The sequence below is a fragment of the Astatotilapia calliptera genome, chromosome 8, assembly GCF_964374335.1.
Source record: "Astatotilapia calliptera chromosome 8, fAstCal68.1, whole genome shotgun sequence".
Taxonomy (NCBI): domain Eukaryota; kingdom Metazoa; phylum Chordata; class Actinopteri; order Cichliformes; family Cichlidae; genus Astatotilapia; species Astatotilapia calliptera.
In genome coordinates this window covers 13,332,328-13,345,877 of record NC_137429.1, presented here as the reverse complement: position 1 = coordinate 13,345,877, position 13,550 = coordinate 13,332,328, and the positions used below count along the sequence as shown (strand labels likewise).

Here is a 13,550-nt window from a genome sequence, read left to right as displayed (position 1 = left end):
TGAATCATTCAGACTTGCTGATGGACTTTCAAGTATGCTTCAGGTCATTGTCCTGTTGCGTATTCTGAGTGATCTTAAGCTTCAGGGCACAAACTAATGGCCGGAGATTATCCTTTCGGATATTCTGGAGGAGATTAGAATTCATGGCTCTATCAATTACATCACGCATTCCAAAAAAATTTAGTTAATTACAGTGAATTTGTGATTTAACAAGGCATTACTTCTTCACTTTACTTCTTCATTTACTCTGTTTTTTTCTCTCCTTCTGCTTTTTTCAGCTGCTCCTAATAAAGGAGTGGCCACAAAGGATCGCTGCCTCCATCTCCCCCTATCCCTAGCATCCTGTCACACCAACCCTCTGCATGTCCTTCCTAACTACATTCATGAATGTCCTCTGTGGGCTTCCTCTTTTCCTCCTGCCTGGCACCGTGGTCTACAATATCCTTTGTCTAATATATATGGTAAATGGCCTGTATTTATATATATAGCGCTTTACTAGTCCCTAAGGACCCCAAAGCGCTTTACATATCCAGTCATCCACCCATTCACACACACATTCACACACTGGTGATGGCAAGCTACATTGTAGCCACAGCCACCCTGGGGCGCACTGACAGAGGCGAGGCTGCCCTCTGACCACCACCAGTAGGCAACGGGTGAAGTGTCTTGCCCAAGGACACAACGACCGAGACTGTCCAAGCCGGGGCTCGAACCGGCAACCTTCCGATTACAAGGTGAACTCCTAACTCTTGAGCCACGATCCTTCCTCTGCCCATGTCCTCACACACCTCTGTTCCTCTAATGTATTCATTCCTAATCTTGTCCATCCTGGTCACTCCTAGTGAAAATGTTAACACATTCAGCTGCCTCTTGTCTTTTTGTCAGTGCCACTGTCTCCACACCATACATTGTTGCAGGTCTCTCCACCATTTTGAAAGCTTTTCCTGTCACTAATCAACCCTTGCATTCATCTCCACCCACTCCCTGCACTCACTTCTTCACTTCGCTTGTGCATTATATAGCTGACCCTAGATATTTGACCTCATCCACCTTCACTACATTTACTCCTCACATCTTCATCTTTCCATTTATCTCCCTCTCATTCACACACACGTATTCTGTCTTCCCTCTACTGACTCTCATTCTCCTTCTCTCCCCTGCATACCTGTCCTGGTACTCATACATCAGCTCCTGATTCTCACTTCTGATCTTCCTGTTTGATTTGGCCGAGATCTGACATCAGATCCTGACTGGGGGAAAATAAAAGACTACACTATACAGTACTTAAAATCAGAGCCAGTGATCATCCAGCTAATTTATGTAGACAGAAAAAGGCAATGTGTAAATTAAAATGGTAATGATGCTGTCAGGCTTTAAAGGCAGATAAACCAGAACCCTGGCATTTAACTGTCATCTTTTTGATTTTAACAGAAAAATCAAGAAGGAAAATTGCCTTATAATGCATCACATACTCTCTCTCTCCTACACACACACACATGCCCAGAAACCCCTCCTTCCCGCTTCAGCCAGTTTGCCTTCCTCTGCTCTAACCAAGCTCCCTCCGTCTTTGGTTCAGCCTGCTGGAGCTACTTTTACATTTAAAACAGTAAGAGCTAAACTCACCCTCAGCTTTTATGTGAATGGAGATGATTATTAACCACTGTGGTGTAATTTTGTGGTGAAGACTGTATTTCTCTGCATACAGGGAGTACCACATCTTGCTGGTTGATGATTCAAATGCTGATCCAGCGAAAGTCTGCCAAAAAAGGTGAGGTGGCTACAATAAATGATGAGTAACTGTGAAAATTGTTTTGAGGGAATTATTACTAAAAGATTGGAATGAATCATTAGGGCACTAGAAAGACCACGAGACTTGACTTTCTCCTGTTTTTTCTTACAATTTTGTTGTGTTTTGATTAAGAAGCTATAATGTTAGATTAGCCTGTTTAGCAAGTTACTCAGCTTTGCTAGCAAGTTCGGTTACCTGGTTGCAGATTTAGTTAGCCGACTATTTTGTAGGTTATTACACTACCGTAATTTCACAAATGTTGTTTGTAATAATTCAAATATTTAAAAAGTGTGTACAATATATTTGGTGACTCCCCCTCCCCCCCCCAAAAAAGAAAACCCTATCTGAAACTTTGACATCTTATTTTAGCATTAGCATAAAGTTAGCATAAATCCCTTAAACTCCTGTTAGGAAATTTTTATTTTAGTCTGTATGCAGCAAAAATATTTTCTTTTTCCTGAATAAGTTTTTTTTTCTAACATGTGGATCTTCTTCAGCAACTAAGAACCAAATTAGTAGTTGGAAGAGCATGCTGTGTGGGTCCAAATATTACTATTTTAATTTAAATTCTTTTGTTTAATGAAAGACAGTTTAGTTCTCTAGCTAGGCAAGGCACAGTTATAGGAGCTAAAAACATAAACACAGATATGTGAAAATATTTTTTAAAAAGACTAAAAACCTGTCAGATTTTCTTTAACTACATAGTTTTAAAATATATATATTTCTATTTATTTTACAGGCACATGGGGTTTGAAGTCTCTCTGAGTTCTGGTTGGAATAACAGGAAGGATCGAAAGGAATCAAAGCACAAAGCAAGGGGGTAATAAGATTCATCACAATACTGAGAATGGTTTTTTAAATGAATTTGATCCTGTGCTCTAAGGCTGTTTAAATTACTCAACCAAGTAAAATACTAAAATCCTAGCTCATAGTTTGGATGATATGACGGCTGAGTGATATGACATAAAGATCATTCATAAGTCGTCTTTTAAAATTAGAGCAATTTTACTGTTCAAGCTGTTTTTTACTCAGACTCGTAACAAAATGTGCAAAACGGCAGCTGCTGTTGGTTCAGGAATTTCTTAATCATCTGTTCACATGAACTAATGCCACATATGCAGCACTGCAGGTACACAAGCATGAGTTTATGAATGAAATTGATTATGTATGCAATGTTACACAATATTAATATAAGCGATATAATTTTATTCTTTATCTTTTTTGAAAATATACAAACCTACGTTTTCCCCTCACATTTAATTATGTGAATAACCACAAATGCTCAGCATATTTTTAAGACAGAGGGTCTGTGTTACCTTATTACCTTAAGGTATTTTATATATTTCTCCATTAATTTTCTTCAGTTTATCCAATTTGGGGACTTTTCCCACTCGTAAAAAAAACAGTTAAAATATCTTTTTTATCACAGTACTTCTCATTTTCCCTTCGTGGAAGTCCAAACCTCTTTACTTGGCCTCAAAATTTTTAATAACTATGAGAACGCCTGCATAGATAATAGCATGTCGTAAATTTTGAATGTTAAGAGAAATATTGCTACGCCTATTACACAAGGTATTTCCAGCTATATCTCAGGATTATATAACCATAATGTACCTGTCTTGACTTTTTCAAGGTAGGCAAACAAACTCTTTAAGCTAGAGGCTCGTGTCCATATCAAACTGTGCGCTTCATGCTGTGTCATAGTGAGTGTTTTGACATCTTTGAGTGGATGGCTCATAAAGTGACCCTGGAAATACCCCGTGGGCTTTGCCTCTTAAAGGCAAGGTACAGAGATAAGAAATGCTGATGGTTTAATTTAGTTTAACTACACCGCTGTTGTTTTCCTTGGGAAAAATACGTGGTCATTATTTTATTTATGTACGTTAGCTTAGACATGGTTTTTTTCTGCCGGCTGTTGTCACTGTTTTCTTCTTTTTTATTCCATCCTCATTAGCGTTGGTGTAGTGCCCCGACAAACCTGCCTCTTGCTTCTTTGATCTTATGAATTCTTGTTTGTTGTTGACTTATTCGCTCTGGGACACAGCGTGGAAGCAATTCTCGTTCTTCTGTCTAAATGCCAGGGCAAGGGGTTGTTAGTTACATTTAAGATAATACCTGGTTTGAGTCCAGGCAGGGAGCATGGGATGCATGCTTTCCCTCCTTTAATTCAGCTTTCTACTGTGTATATAACGTGTATCTCATCAAGAAGAAACGCGCTCCAAAAATAAGAGCAGTCTCAGCAATCTACAAACTTTTAACAGTTCCCTTTTAAGTTAATAGCTGTTGACTGTTTCATGCTCAAAGTTAGATTTTGGGTTGAGCATCACTTTTACAGCTTTGAAGGAAACCACTAACCTTCACATCCACAGCTTGAAGCCTTCTCAGATAGGCATGTACAACCCCAGTTCTTTTACTAGCTGTGTAGGAAGCAGGAGGCGGCGGGTCTGGGTCTGGGAGACATCTGGGGAAAGCTTTCAGTGTGGCACTATAAGTAACCGGGGGCGTGGAGCTGTACATTTAAGGACTAGGTGGCTTTACATGAAGACATAACTGTGAGGTTTATTTTCTTGTCCTCCCACCATAGAATTAAGAGATTTTATGGAAGCAAAAAAGTGTTGACAGCAGGCTCTGGTCTGGTGCATATGTGTTTAACAAATGTGGATGGCGTGTTTATCACAAAGTCTGGCCATAATCACAGAAAGGTAATTATCTAAACAGATGTTCATTCACACCTTTCTTTAAGTGTGAAAATACGGCTCTGTTTTTTATTTTGAAATAAATATTTTCGGATTGGAGGATTGCTGATCATCAGACCCAAATATGCTCCTTAAAAATCTTTTGCTGAGGAACCTTTTATCAAGACCCGTGGGAATAAAGCTTAAATATAAAGACCCAGGTTCTCTGTTCAGATTAGGGCTGTGATACAAGTAAGCATAATGAGTCTGTGTTGAAGCGGCACTGAGTCCACATTACTCTGTTTGACAAGAATCTACAGTTTTCCTTGTGATTTTGATCATGTAATATACTGAAATGTCTATTGTGCTTGAGTGTTTGATTTAGTGCAGAAAAACACATGGATTTGATGCAAAATGCAAATAATATTGGGAACCTCTCATCAAAACGGAACTCTCAAGCTTAAAATATTCGGAATATTTTGAGTTATTTTTGCTTCATTCTTTGCTTTGAGTCAAGAAGATCAGTTAAAACTATTGTATATGTATCTTGCTATGCTTAAGTGAGACGTGTGCCTACATTAATTACATTAGGTTGTTGTTTTTATGTTTAAATTTGCTGTACACTGCATGCGTATCCTGGCTGATCATGAGTTAAAAAATGAGCAATGTGAAGGATTGTCCCAGTTTCATGCCGTCGGTAAGGTTCGTGTTTGGGTAGTGGTGATACTGTGCTACTGGGCCTCCAAATGGTACATTACACAACATGGCCAGATGTGCAGGTTTGGAGGGCACGTGACTCTTAATGAGACATTCAGAACTTCTTTTCTTCATGGTGAGACATTAGGAAGGAAGAATATTGAGTCTTATGTTAGCAGCTGGACATTTTTTTAATGTGTCATACTTACTGAATGTGACAGTGTGTCACTGTGTTTATTATTACATAGCGTTAGTGGGAAATTCTTCTGGCATGGAATCAGTATGTGTGTGTGCGTATAGAGCCCTGCATTTGAACTTGTATAATAGGTGGTGTATATTATATCACATTTTATCTGGGCTGTTGAAGTGACGCATTCTGAAAAATATAGAAAACCTCTAATTGTCTCAGTTATCAGCATATTTGTGAGTGAATTGCTGTGTCATTCAGTGTACAATGATATAAAACAGCCAAAAGCTTTGGCAGCTTTCTAAAAAGAATATTCTTAATTAATAATCTTTTCTGAGAACTACCTATAACAAATACCATGTCAGAATCCATTTCTAAGATTATATCAACATCAAAACTAAAAGCTGATTAAATTAGAACTATGTAAAGTTGAAATTGACATAGTTCGTCATACTTGGAAGTTTTTACCCCTCAGTTGTAAAAGGCTGATGAGGTATTGTTTATATTCAGTTACACACACTCAAAATACACTGACAATTCAATTCAATTTTATTTATATAGCGCTAAATAGGGCTGTTCGATATAACGATATATATCGGATGACGATATAAAAACGTCTATCGTTTCATTTTATGCTATCGTTTGTTTTGTGGTGTCGCAAAATAAACTGTTTACAGCAATACTTTTTCATCATTTTGATGGTCACTGTAGTGGCTATATTAATTTCTTAAAGTTCTCTCTTTCTCTTATATTTAATATAACCACACTACGGATGGACAAGCGCCTGTTTTTATGCATTGTGGTTAGCAACAACGACGGTAACACCGTCGCGTGTCCGCTTGTTTATGGTCCACATAAACCTTTCACAATAAAGCTCAATATCCTGTTGAGACTTTTCAAAATAAACCGAATCACGTGAAAGAGCAGATTATTTACGGATGAGAATTAAAAAAGAGTCGCCAGGTGCTAAAAAATAGACCTTAGACTCAAACGTTAGAACAGGCTTTTCCCCGCAGCACGCTGTGTAATAAATACTCACAAAGAAAACAGCGGCCTTTACAACTTATGTCTAAAAATGTATAGTTTCATGCATCGGTTAAAACACTCGACTCCAGCTACATGACACACAGCTGGAAACACTTCCCGCAAGACGAGCTGCCCGAGAATTCACAGAATTTACAGAAAATGTTAAATTTTTGTGATTTATATTGCTATCGGGACGATAGATGTCTTATATCAGGATATGAGAATTTGGTCATATCGCACAGCCCTAGCGCCAAATCACAACAACAGTCGCCTCAATCAATTATTATATTCAAATTATGTATGAAGCATGTAATAGTCACTTGCAGCGTGGTGTCCTGAAGATTACAGATGAAAGATATAGTGCCTTAACCCATTTGATTTGTCTTTTGATTGATTGATTTTTTTGTAATTTCTTTTCTTGTGACATAAATGAACCAAGTAAAGATAAAGCTTTAAAGAATTGCTTTTTTGATGAATGCTCTATTCAGCGAGGTAAAATAAATTATTCCATATATCAGCAGTTCCAGCACAATCTCAGTCATGTTCCCGTGTCACATCTCTGTCTCCTCTTGTCATGTACAGTTACAAGTAGTAGAGCAGGAGCTAGATTGTTTGAATACAAACTCTTCTTAGGAAGCCTCTAAAGTCAGGCACATCACATGCAAAGTTTGCCCCACAGAAGTCTAGATCTTTAAAACTTTACTTACTTTAGGCGTCTGCAGCCCTAGATTTGAGCAAATGGGTGTCTTCGGCTTAGAGGTTTTTTGGGGTTAGGTAGAGTATTTAGTAGTAGTGCATAAGTGAAAAAAAGTGCTCTTCTCCTTTTCTTCTCTTTACCCACATGTCCTGGAGTTAGATGGCGTCCCTGAGCCTGGTTTAACCAGACATCTCTTCCTGTAACAGGAAGCTCTTCCTCACTGTTGTCACCAGGTGTTTACTCACAGGGGATTGTCTGATCTATTGTGTTTTCTCTCTAATATTGTAGGCTCTTTACTTCACGATAGAAACCACTTTGAGACAAAGTTTGTATTGCTGGCACTATATACACAAAACTGAAATTAATTTAATTGAAAATAAAATTTTAGATTTATATTAAAACCTCTTAAAAAAGCTGCCTTTGGTATTTACAAGTTGCACTGTCAGTTTTGTGACTGAAAGGCGTGGACACAGGTATTTTTATGGCTAGCTTTATTGCAGCCTTCCAGAAATTTTAGGAGGAAAATATTTAAATGACTCACACAAACAGGATTTACTAAGGTTTGCGGCACACAGTTTACTATAATTTGCACCAACTTTAACACAAAAAGGCCTGTCTTAGTTTTTTCGCCTTATGTGGTTGTGATAGCTGCCGGTGGGGGTTTTGAAATTGGAGATGTTATCAGAACTAGTGGGTAATTGCCGATTGTGGATGACTCAAAGCTGTGAGCTCTCTCCTGTAGCTCTTCACGGAGTTTGGAGCCGAGTCCCACATATTTCTGGTCTTCAGTAATACTGGTATATTAATGTAGCAGAACTGACTGAACTGAACTTGACGTGGGGTATTGGAGGGAGGGACAAGAAAAATCTCAATAAAAGATGCGTACGAGGATATAACTTGCATCTTCATAGGCAGCCGGGTTACAAGTGACCAAGTTACCGTGAGCACAGACGTTTGCATTTTTTTCAGGCTGTTAGTCACATTTCTACACAGAGATCAGTACACATGTCTGTGTATTTTATCTCAGAAGTGCGCACACAAAAAATAACTTTGTTGTAGTCTTTTTTCTCCCTTCCTTCCCCCCCCCTCTTCCCTTTAGAGCTTCTCTTTAGATCTTGGAATTCAGTTGCCTCTCATTGACTGAAATCTCATGAAACGTCATGCTATTTCAAAACTTCTTACATAAATCCCATGCGACAGGTCTGCCTGTTTTTGGCTCATTAATTTGTTCTACTCTCTGCCAATTGCTGATCACCATTGAAATGAACTGTGTTCTTTTTCCGTACCCATCAAAACATTTTTTAATTGCAATATCATGCTGATATGTACTGCTTAGTACATTTGGGTCTCAACAGCTTACATTAATATGATAAAATGGTGCCATTATTGAACATCAATGAATGGCTTTACTTCAGCTAAACTTAAATGTAAATTATCATTGGATTAGGGATAAAAGGTTAATGCACATATACTTGATTTTCAGCACTTACGCCAACATTAATTTCTAGCAATTAGATTTAAGAAAATGATAAGTCAGTGTTTTTATCCATTTCTAACACATATTTAAAAACTACTTTGCTTACTTTGAATGCCTAAGCAGCACTTACTGCTCTGTGATCCACACTCTGCTGTCATGATTTGTCTGGCCGGACTCAAATGCAGGACTCAGGAATGAAAGGGCGGTGAGTTTATTTACAGTGCTGGTGTAGATAGTGCTATATACAAAGTCTTTTTGAAGTGCTCGGTTTAAGAGTCCAATATGTACAAAATCTAATGGAAGGAAGGTTCTGTGAATCAAAATCCCCGAACAGAATCTCCTAACTCCGCCAAGTAACAAACAGTCTCGGAACTCCGCTGGGACGTCCTAAGCACATAAAGAAGCACATTAGAGGTCTTCGGCCAGTTCACAGAGCCTTACAAAGAGACAAGATGAAGAATACCACAGTTAGATAACACTCAGGTGAATTCTGAAGGTCAGGTCCTACCTTAAATAGCAAACAGGTGAATGGCAGTTTTCTGTGTGAGAACAGCATTTTTATATGCATCTTTTTCTGCATTGTGTTATGTATTTCATGCAGCTAGTAATATCAGATAGCCAATATATCAATCAGACTTTAATGCGGAGTGCATTCATTACCATAATAGGCAAATAAATATATTGTATATTGTTGTAAATTAACAAATCAACGTTGAATGGCTTTTCGTTTTTAAGGTGTAATATAAATTACGATGGCAATTACACTTAGGCGTTCCATCTGCTTCATTACTCTTCCCTTTGTGTACTAATATTGAGGATGTGTTTGGACATGAGCTACAAGGCACAGCTATCATTGAAGGATGAAAGTGTTGTTATTGTGAAGAAATACACTATTTGATTACCATGTATAGGAAAGACAAAGTACTTGCCTGTGATTTATTTCGAATCAGGAGGTAGGTGTGCATTCTGCAGAAGAGCTAAGTGCTCATACCCATCTGTGCAAACAAATGGAGCTAAACAAAACACATAGTGAGTACAGTAGAAGAGTGTGTGGCGTCTTTATATGTAAAATAAAAGCTGAGCAATTCATTCTGCGTGTCAGGAAAAGAGAGACAAATTGAGAGATATACAAAAATGGAAAGAGTAAGAAATCATTTTTTTCCTACTCTGTATTATCAGATTCTGGCAAGAAGAGCTCTGTGCTGAACTTAGTTTGTCTTCAAATTGAAAATAATATGTCAAAGGCAGGAAAAAGTGTGTTAGTTATGTACATTTGTAATCCTGGAGGGCATGTCAAGAGCATATGTGTCAAGTCCTGTTCCTCAGAGTATCCTTTTGTCCTTCAGGTGGATGTACAGCAGTGAGTTAAACGAATTTGCTTGCATTATACAAAGTTTTGGAACTTTTTTATTTGCTTTTTTTGTTTCAGGAAGCTCATTTTATCTTTAATGCACATATTGTGGTTGTATTATGTCAGTAGCACCATGGTTGACTATATGTTTTCAAATAGAACAATATGCTAAATTGCAGTAAAGGTTATAAGGAATGTGTAAAAAACCTTTGTGGCCTTATTCAGGCCAAAGTGTAATATATATATGGCATGCACAATGTTTAATTTTCTGAGCAATTCCACCTCCTTTTAGAAGATCCCTGTAATGGCTTTTCATGTGACCTGTAGCACTAATGAAAAATGCCAAGTTAACCAACCGATAAATCTATGTGAGAAGACAGTGTGCCGTCACTCCCTAAACCATGTTTGATAGAAGTAGAAGTAATGATGTTTATTTTTAGTTTAGGACATAGAAAAGACAGGGAGAAGGATTAAAAGGGGAGCAAAAGAGACAAACTGGAGCACAGGCCAGCAGGGGAATGGGGGCAGCCATACTCGGTTATGGTAGAAGCAGCGAATCCTGGAGGGAGTAAACCTTTAGTTTCTTCTTTTGTCTCTGACTTCATTTGTTACCCTTGGCAGCTCGAAAAGAGATGACATAACCACCTTAGTGTTCAATGAATCAATCTAGATATTTGCCTTTTAAGTTTGCATGCATGACCCAAAGCTTTCTGTTCTCTCCACAGGGAGTAAGAGGACGTGTATGTTGCCTCTTGCTGTAGTTTTTCCACCACTACCATGAGCTGGAGTTTTCTGACTCGCCTGCTGGAAGAAATCCACAACCATTCTACATTTGTGGGCAAGATCTGGCTCACCACTCTCATTGTTTTCCGCATTGTGCTAACAGCCGTAGGAGGAGAGTCAATCTACTACGATGAACAAAGCAAGTTCGTCTGCAACTCAGCACAGCCAGGCTGTGAGAACGTATGCTACGACGCCTTCGCTCCACTCTCACACGTCCGCTTCTGGGTCTTTCAAATTATCCTGGTGGCCACCCCTTCAGTTATGTACCTGGGCTACGCTGTCAACAAAATTGCTCGGGCAGAGGAGAAGGCAGAAAGTGGGGGAGTGAATGGATTTACCCAGAAGAAACCCAAGAAGCACTATCTTGCAGGCAGAAAGCAGCACAGGGGCATTGAAGAGGCTGAGGATGACGACGAGGAAGACCCGATGATCTATGAAGTGGCAGAGGTGGAGAACGACGATTGTGAAGCAGAAAAGGGAGGCAGCTGTGATAGAAAAGAAAAAGCCAAAGTACGCCATGATGGGCGTCATCGTATCAAAGAGGATGGATTGATGCGCCTTTACGTCGTCCAACTCCTGTTGCGCTCCTTGCTGGAGGTTGCTTTCCTCTGTGGTCAGTATGCCCTCTATGGCTTTTCCGTTCCTGCCACCTATGTATGCAAAGACCAGCCCTGTCCTCATAAGGTGGACTGCTTTGTGTCGCGACCGACTGAGAAGACAATCTTTCTCCTCATCATGTACACAGTCTCCCTGCTCTGTCTAGCACTCAATATATGGGAGATGCTTCACCTGGGCATTGGTACCATGTATGAGATAATACACTCCCGCAAGACGGAGCTCCCCAATGAGGAGCTCTACGGGCTGGCAAGAGGACAAGGCCGTCTTAACGAGGTGAGATTGAGTGAGGAAGACTACAGCTCTTACCCATTTTCTTGGAATGCACCAGCGCCTCCACCTGGGTACAACATCGCCGTCAAACCTTCTCTAGGGAACCACAACCAACCACTACCCATCACTGATCTCACTAATGCCAAGCTGGCATGTCAGCAGAATCACGTGAACATTCCCCAAGAGGAGCGTCAACAGAACGGCATTAATGATGAAAACCAGTGCAGAGTTGGGAAGGGAGATGCACCCAGGGCTGTTCATAAGGACAGCGGTAGACCTCAGAAAATCCTGGAGGGTGATAATCAGACCTACATCCAGCTGCAGAGCCACACTAACAACCGCAGCAAGCCCCACCGTGAACGTAAACACCGGCAGACCAACAGACACGCCTCCAGCAGGGCAGATACAGACAGAGGCAGCAGCAGCACCAGCAGTAGCAGCAAATATGGAGTCATAAAGGGTTCAGAGTGGATTTGAAACACGACTATGTAAAACAGCTTAGCTATTTAGCTCAGTTCAGTGAAAAAGCTTTGTATAGCAGGAAAATAATATCTTGAATACCTTTTGCGCTAAGATTTTGGTACCCTGTTTTTGTTTACCTTCTTTAAGCAGAGACTTTAATGCTGCAATTGAAAGTGCCTTACTTAAACCATCTAAAAGCAGCTTCATTCAAACTGAGCAACCCTTTATGTTACAGAGTTAATGTTTTTTTCATTGCCATCCACAGTTAAAGATTTGAATAATTTTGTTCATGAATATTCAAAATTGTTCTTCAGTTTCTTTTTGGTGTAGATCGTTTTCCCACAAGCAACAAAAAGGCTGTTTTCACATATGTACTGCAGCCCTAAACCGTATCAATCATTAGATATTGTCTTTAACATGCCAGTTCTCTAGTAAAAAATGCATGATGTTTAATTGTGCAAAATCAAGAATAGAGAAGCGAATATTCTGCTGAGTTCACAGGTAATGAGTGGTCATCCTGTTTCCTGCCTCCTGCACGCTATAGTCAGGCAGTGCCCTCCTCACGACCACAGGGAGTTTTTCCGATAGTCTAAATGCAGCTGACTGGAATGTCCTGCTGTCTGTTTTATGTAAGTTAAAACAACAATGTCCTGGTCTAATTCTGATGATTTGTTTTTAGAAGTTGTGTTTGAAAACAGCTGACAAAAAATAACAGACAGTATGTTTCAGCTGGTAATTTCACCATATTTTCTTTTGGTATTTTAAAAGCATTCCCACTATTTTTTTAGAAAGAAAAGAGAAGTTTTCGTTATTGTTTCGAGAGGCAAGTTTAAAAAAAAGTCATATATTATAGTACAGGTATTACCTTTTTTTTTAACATACTTTATTTTTTCAACCATTCATCCAGTAGTATACATTAAAAAGAACGAGTGTATCAAGCTTTTTATATGCTTCATTTGTTTCTTTCTTTTATCAATCTTTTACTTGGATTTCCATATTTTCAGTCTGAAAGGCCATTTGTCATTTGTTGTTACTGTGTTTGGTTTTGTTAAAAAATATTTTTAGGAACAAAAAGTGCATGTTTTGAATAAAGAGTTTGTATTTGTCTCATAATCTTTGTCTTGTTTTCAATGGTTTGATTGTCAGTCTAGAATGAAAACTATATTATTAATTTAATGCTGAATATTTGAGCATGTGGGTAATTTACACTAGTAGTCAGCTTAAGCTTGCATTGCCCTCTGCTGGGCACAAAGAGGGAATAATATAATAGTTCTATGTCTCTTTCAGTGGGATCCCTGTAGATAAAACTTACCAAAATTTTTCTGTGTCTATATTTGAAATCTGTCATATGTTGGAAGTTTTATTGAAAGAAAAACTCATCACTGAGAAATCTAATATATTTTGTGGTGAAATATTTAGTTTATGGCTCCTTAAAACTAACATGGCAAGTAGAATTTAACATACCGTAGTCAAAAATGAATCTTGGGGATTCTCTCTGGAAATGTGTTTAACCAGTGAT

The 13,550-nt window shown here is 38.8% G+C and overlaps 1 protein-coding gene across 2 annotated transcripts; it reads left to right on the top strand.

Moving 5' to 3' along the window:
* Positions 1 to 1,497: 1,497 nt before the first annotated feature.
* On the top strand, positions 1,498 to 13,144 carry LOC113013704 (gap junction gamma-1 protein-like). 2 transcript variants are annotated; one of them, XM_026154837.2, is made up of 4 exons: positions 1,498 to 1,606; positions 1,706 to 1,768; positions 2,529 to 2,609; positions 10,624 to 13,144. In XM_026154837.2, exon 4 carries the CDS (start codon positions 10,676 to 10,678, stop codon positions 12,044 to 12,046), a length of 1,371 nt encoding a protein of 456 aa, XP_026010622.2. In that variant the 5' UTR covers positions 1,498 to 1,606; positions 1,706 to 1,768; positions 2,529 to 2,609; positions 10,624 to 10,675; the 3' UTR covers positions 12,047 to 13,144. The 2 variants fall into 2 exon arrangements, with proteins under 2 accessions (XP_026010622.2, XP_026010623.2); XM_026154838.2 differs by lacking the exon at positions 1,498 to 1,606 and having other exon boundaries at positions 1,616 to 1,768.
* The last annotated feature ends 406 nt before the right edge of the window (positions 13,145 to 13,550 follow it).

Bases quoted from the DNA above. Each gene is read 5' to 3' on its own strand.
- LOC113013704 (XM_026154837.2), top strand. From the start codon at position 10,676: ATGAGCTGGAGTTTTCTGACTCGCCTGCTGGAAGAAATCCACAACCAT.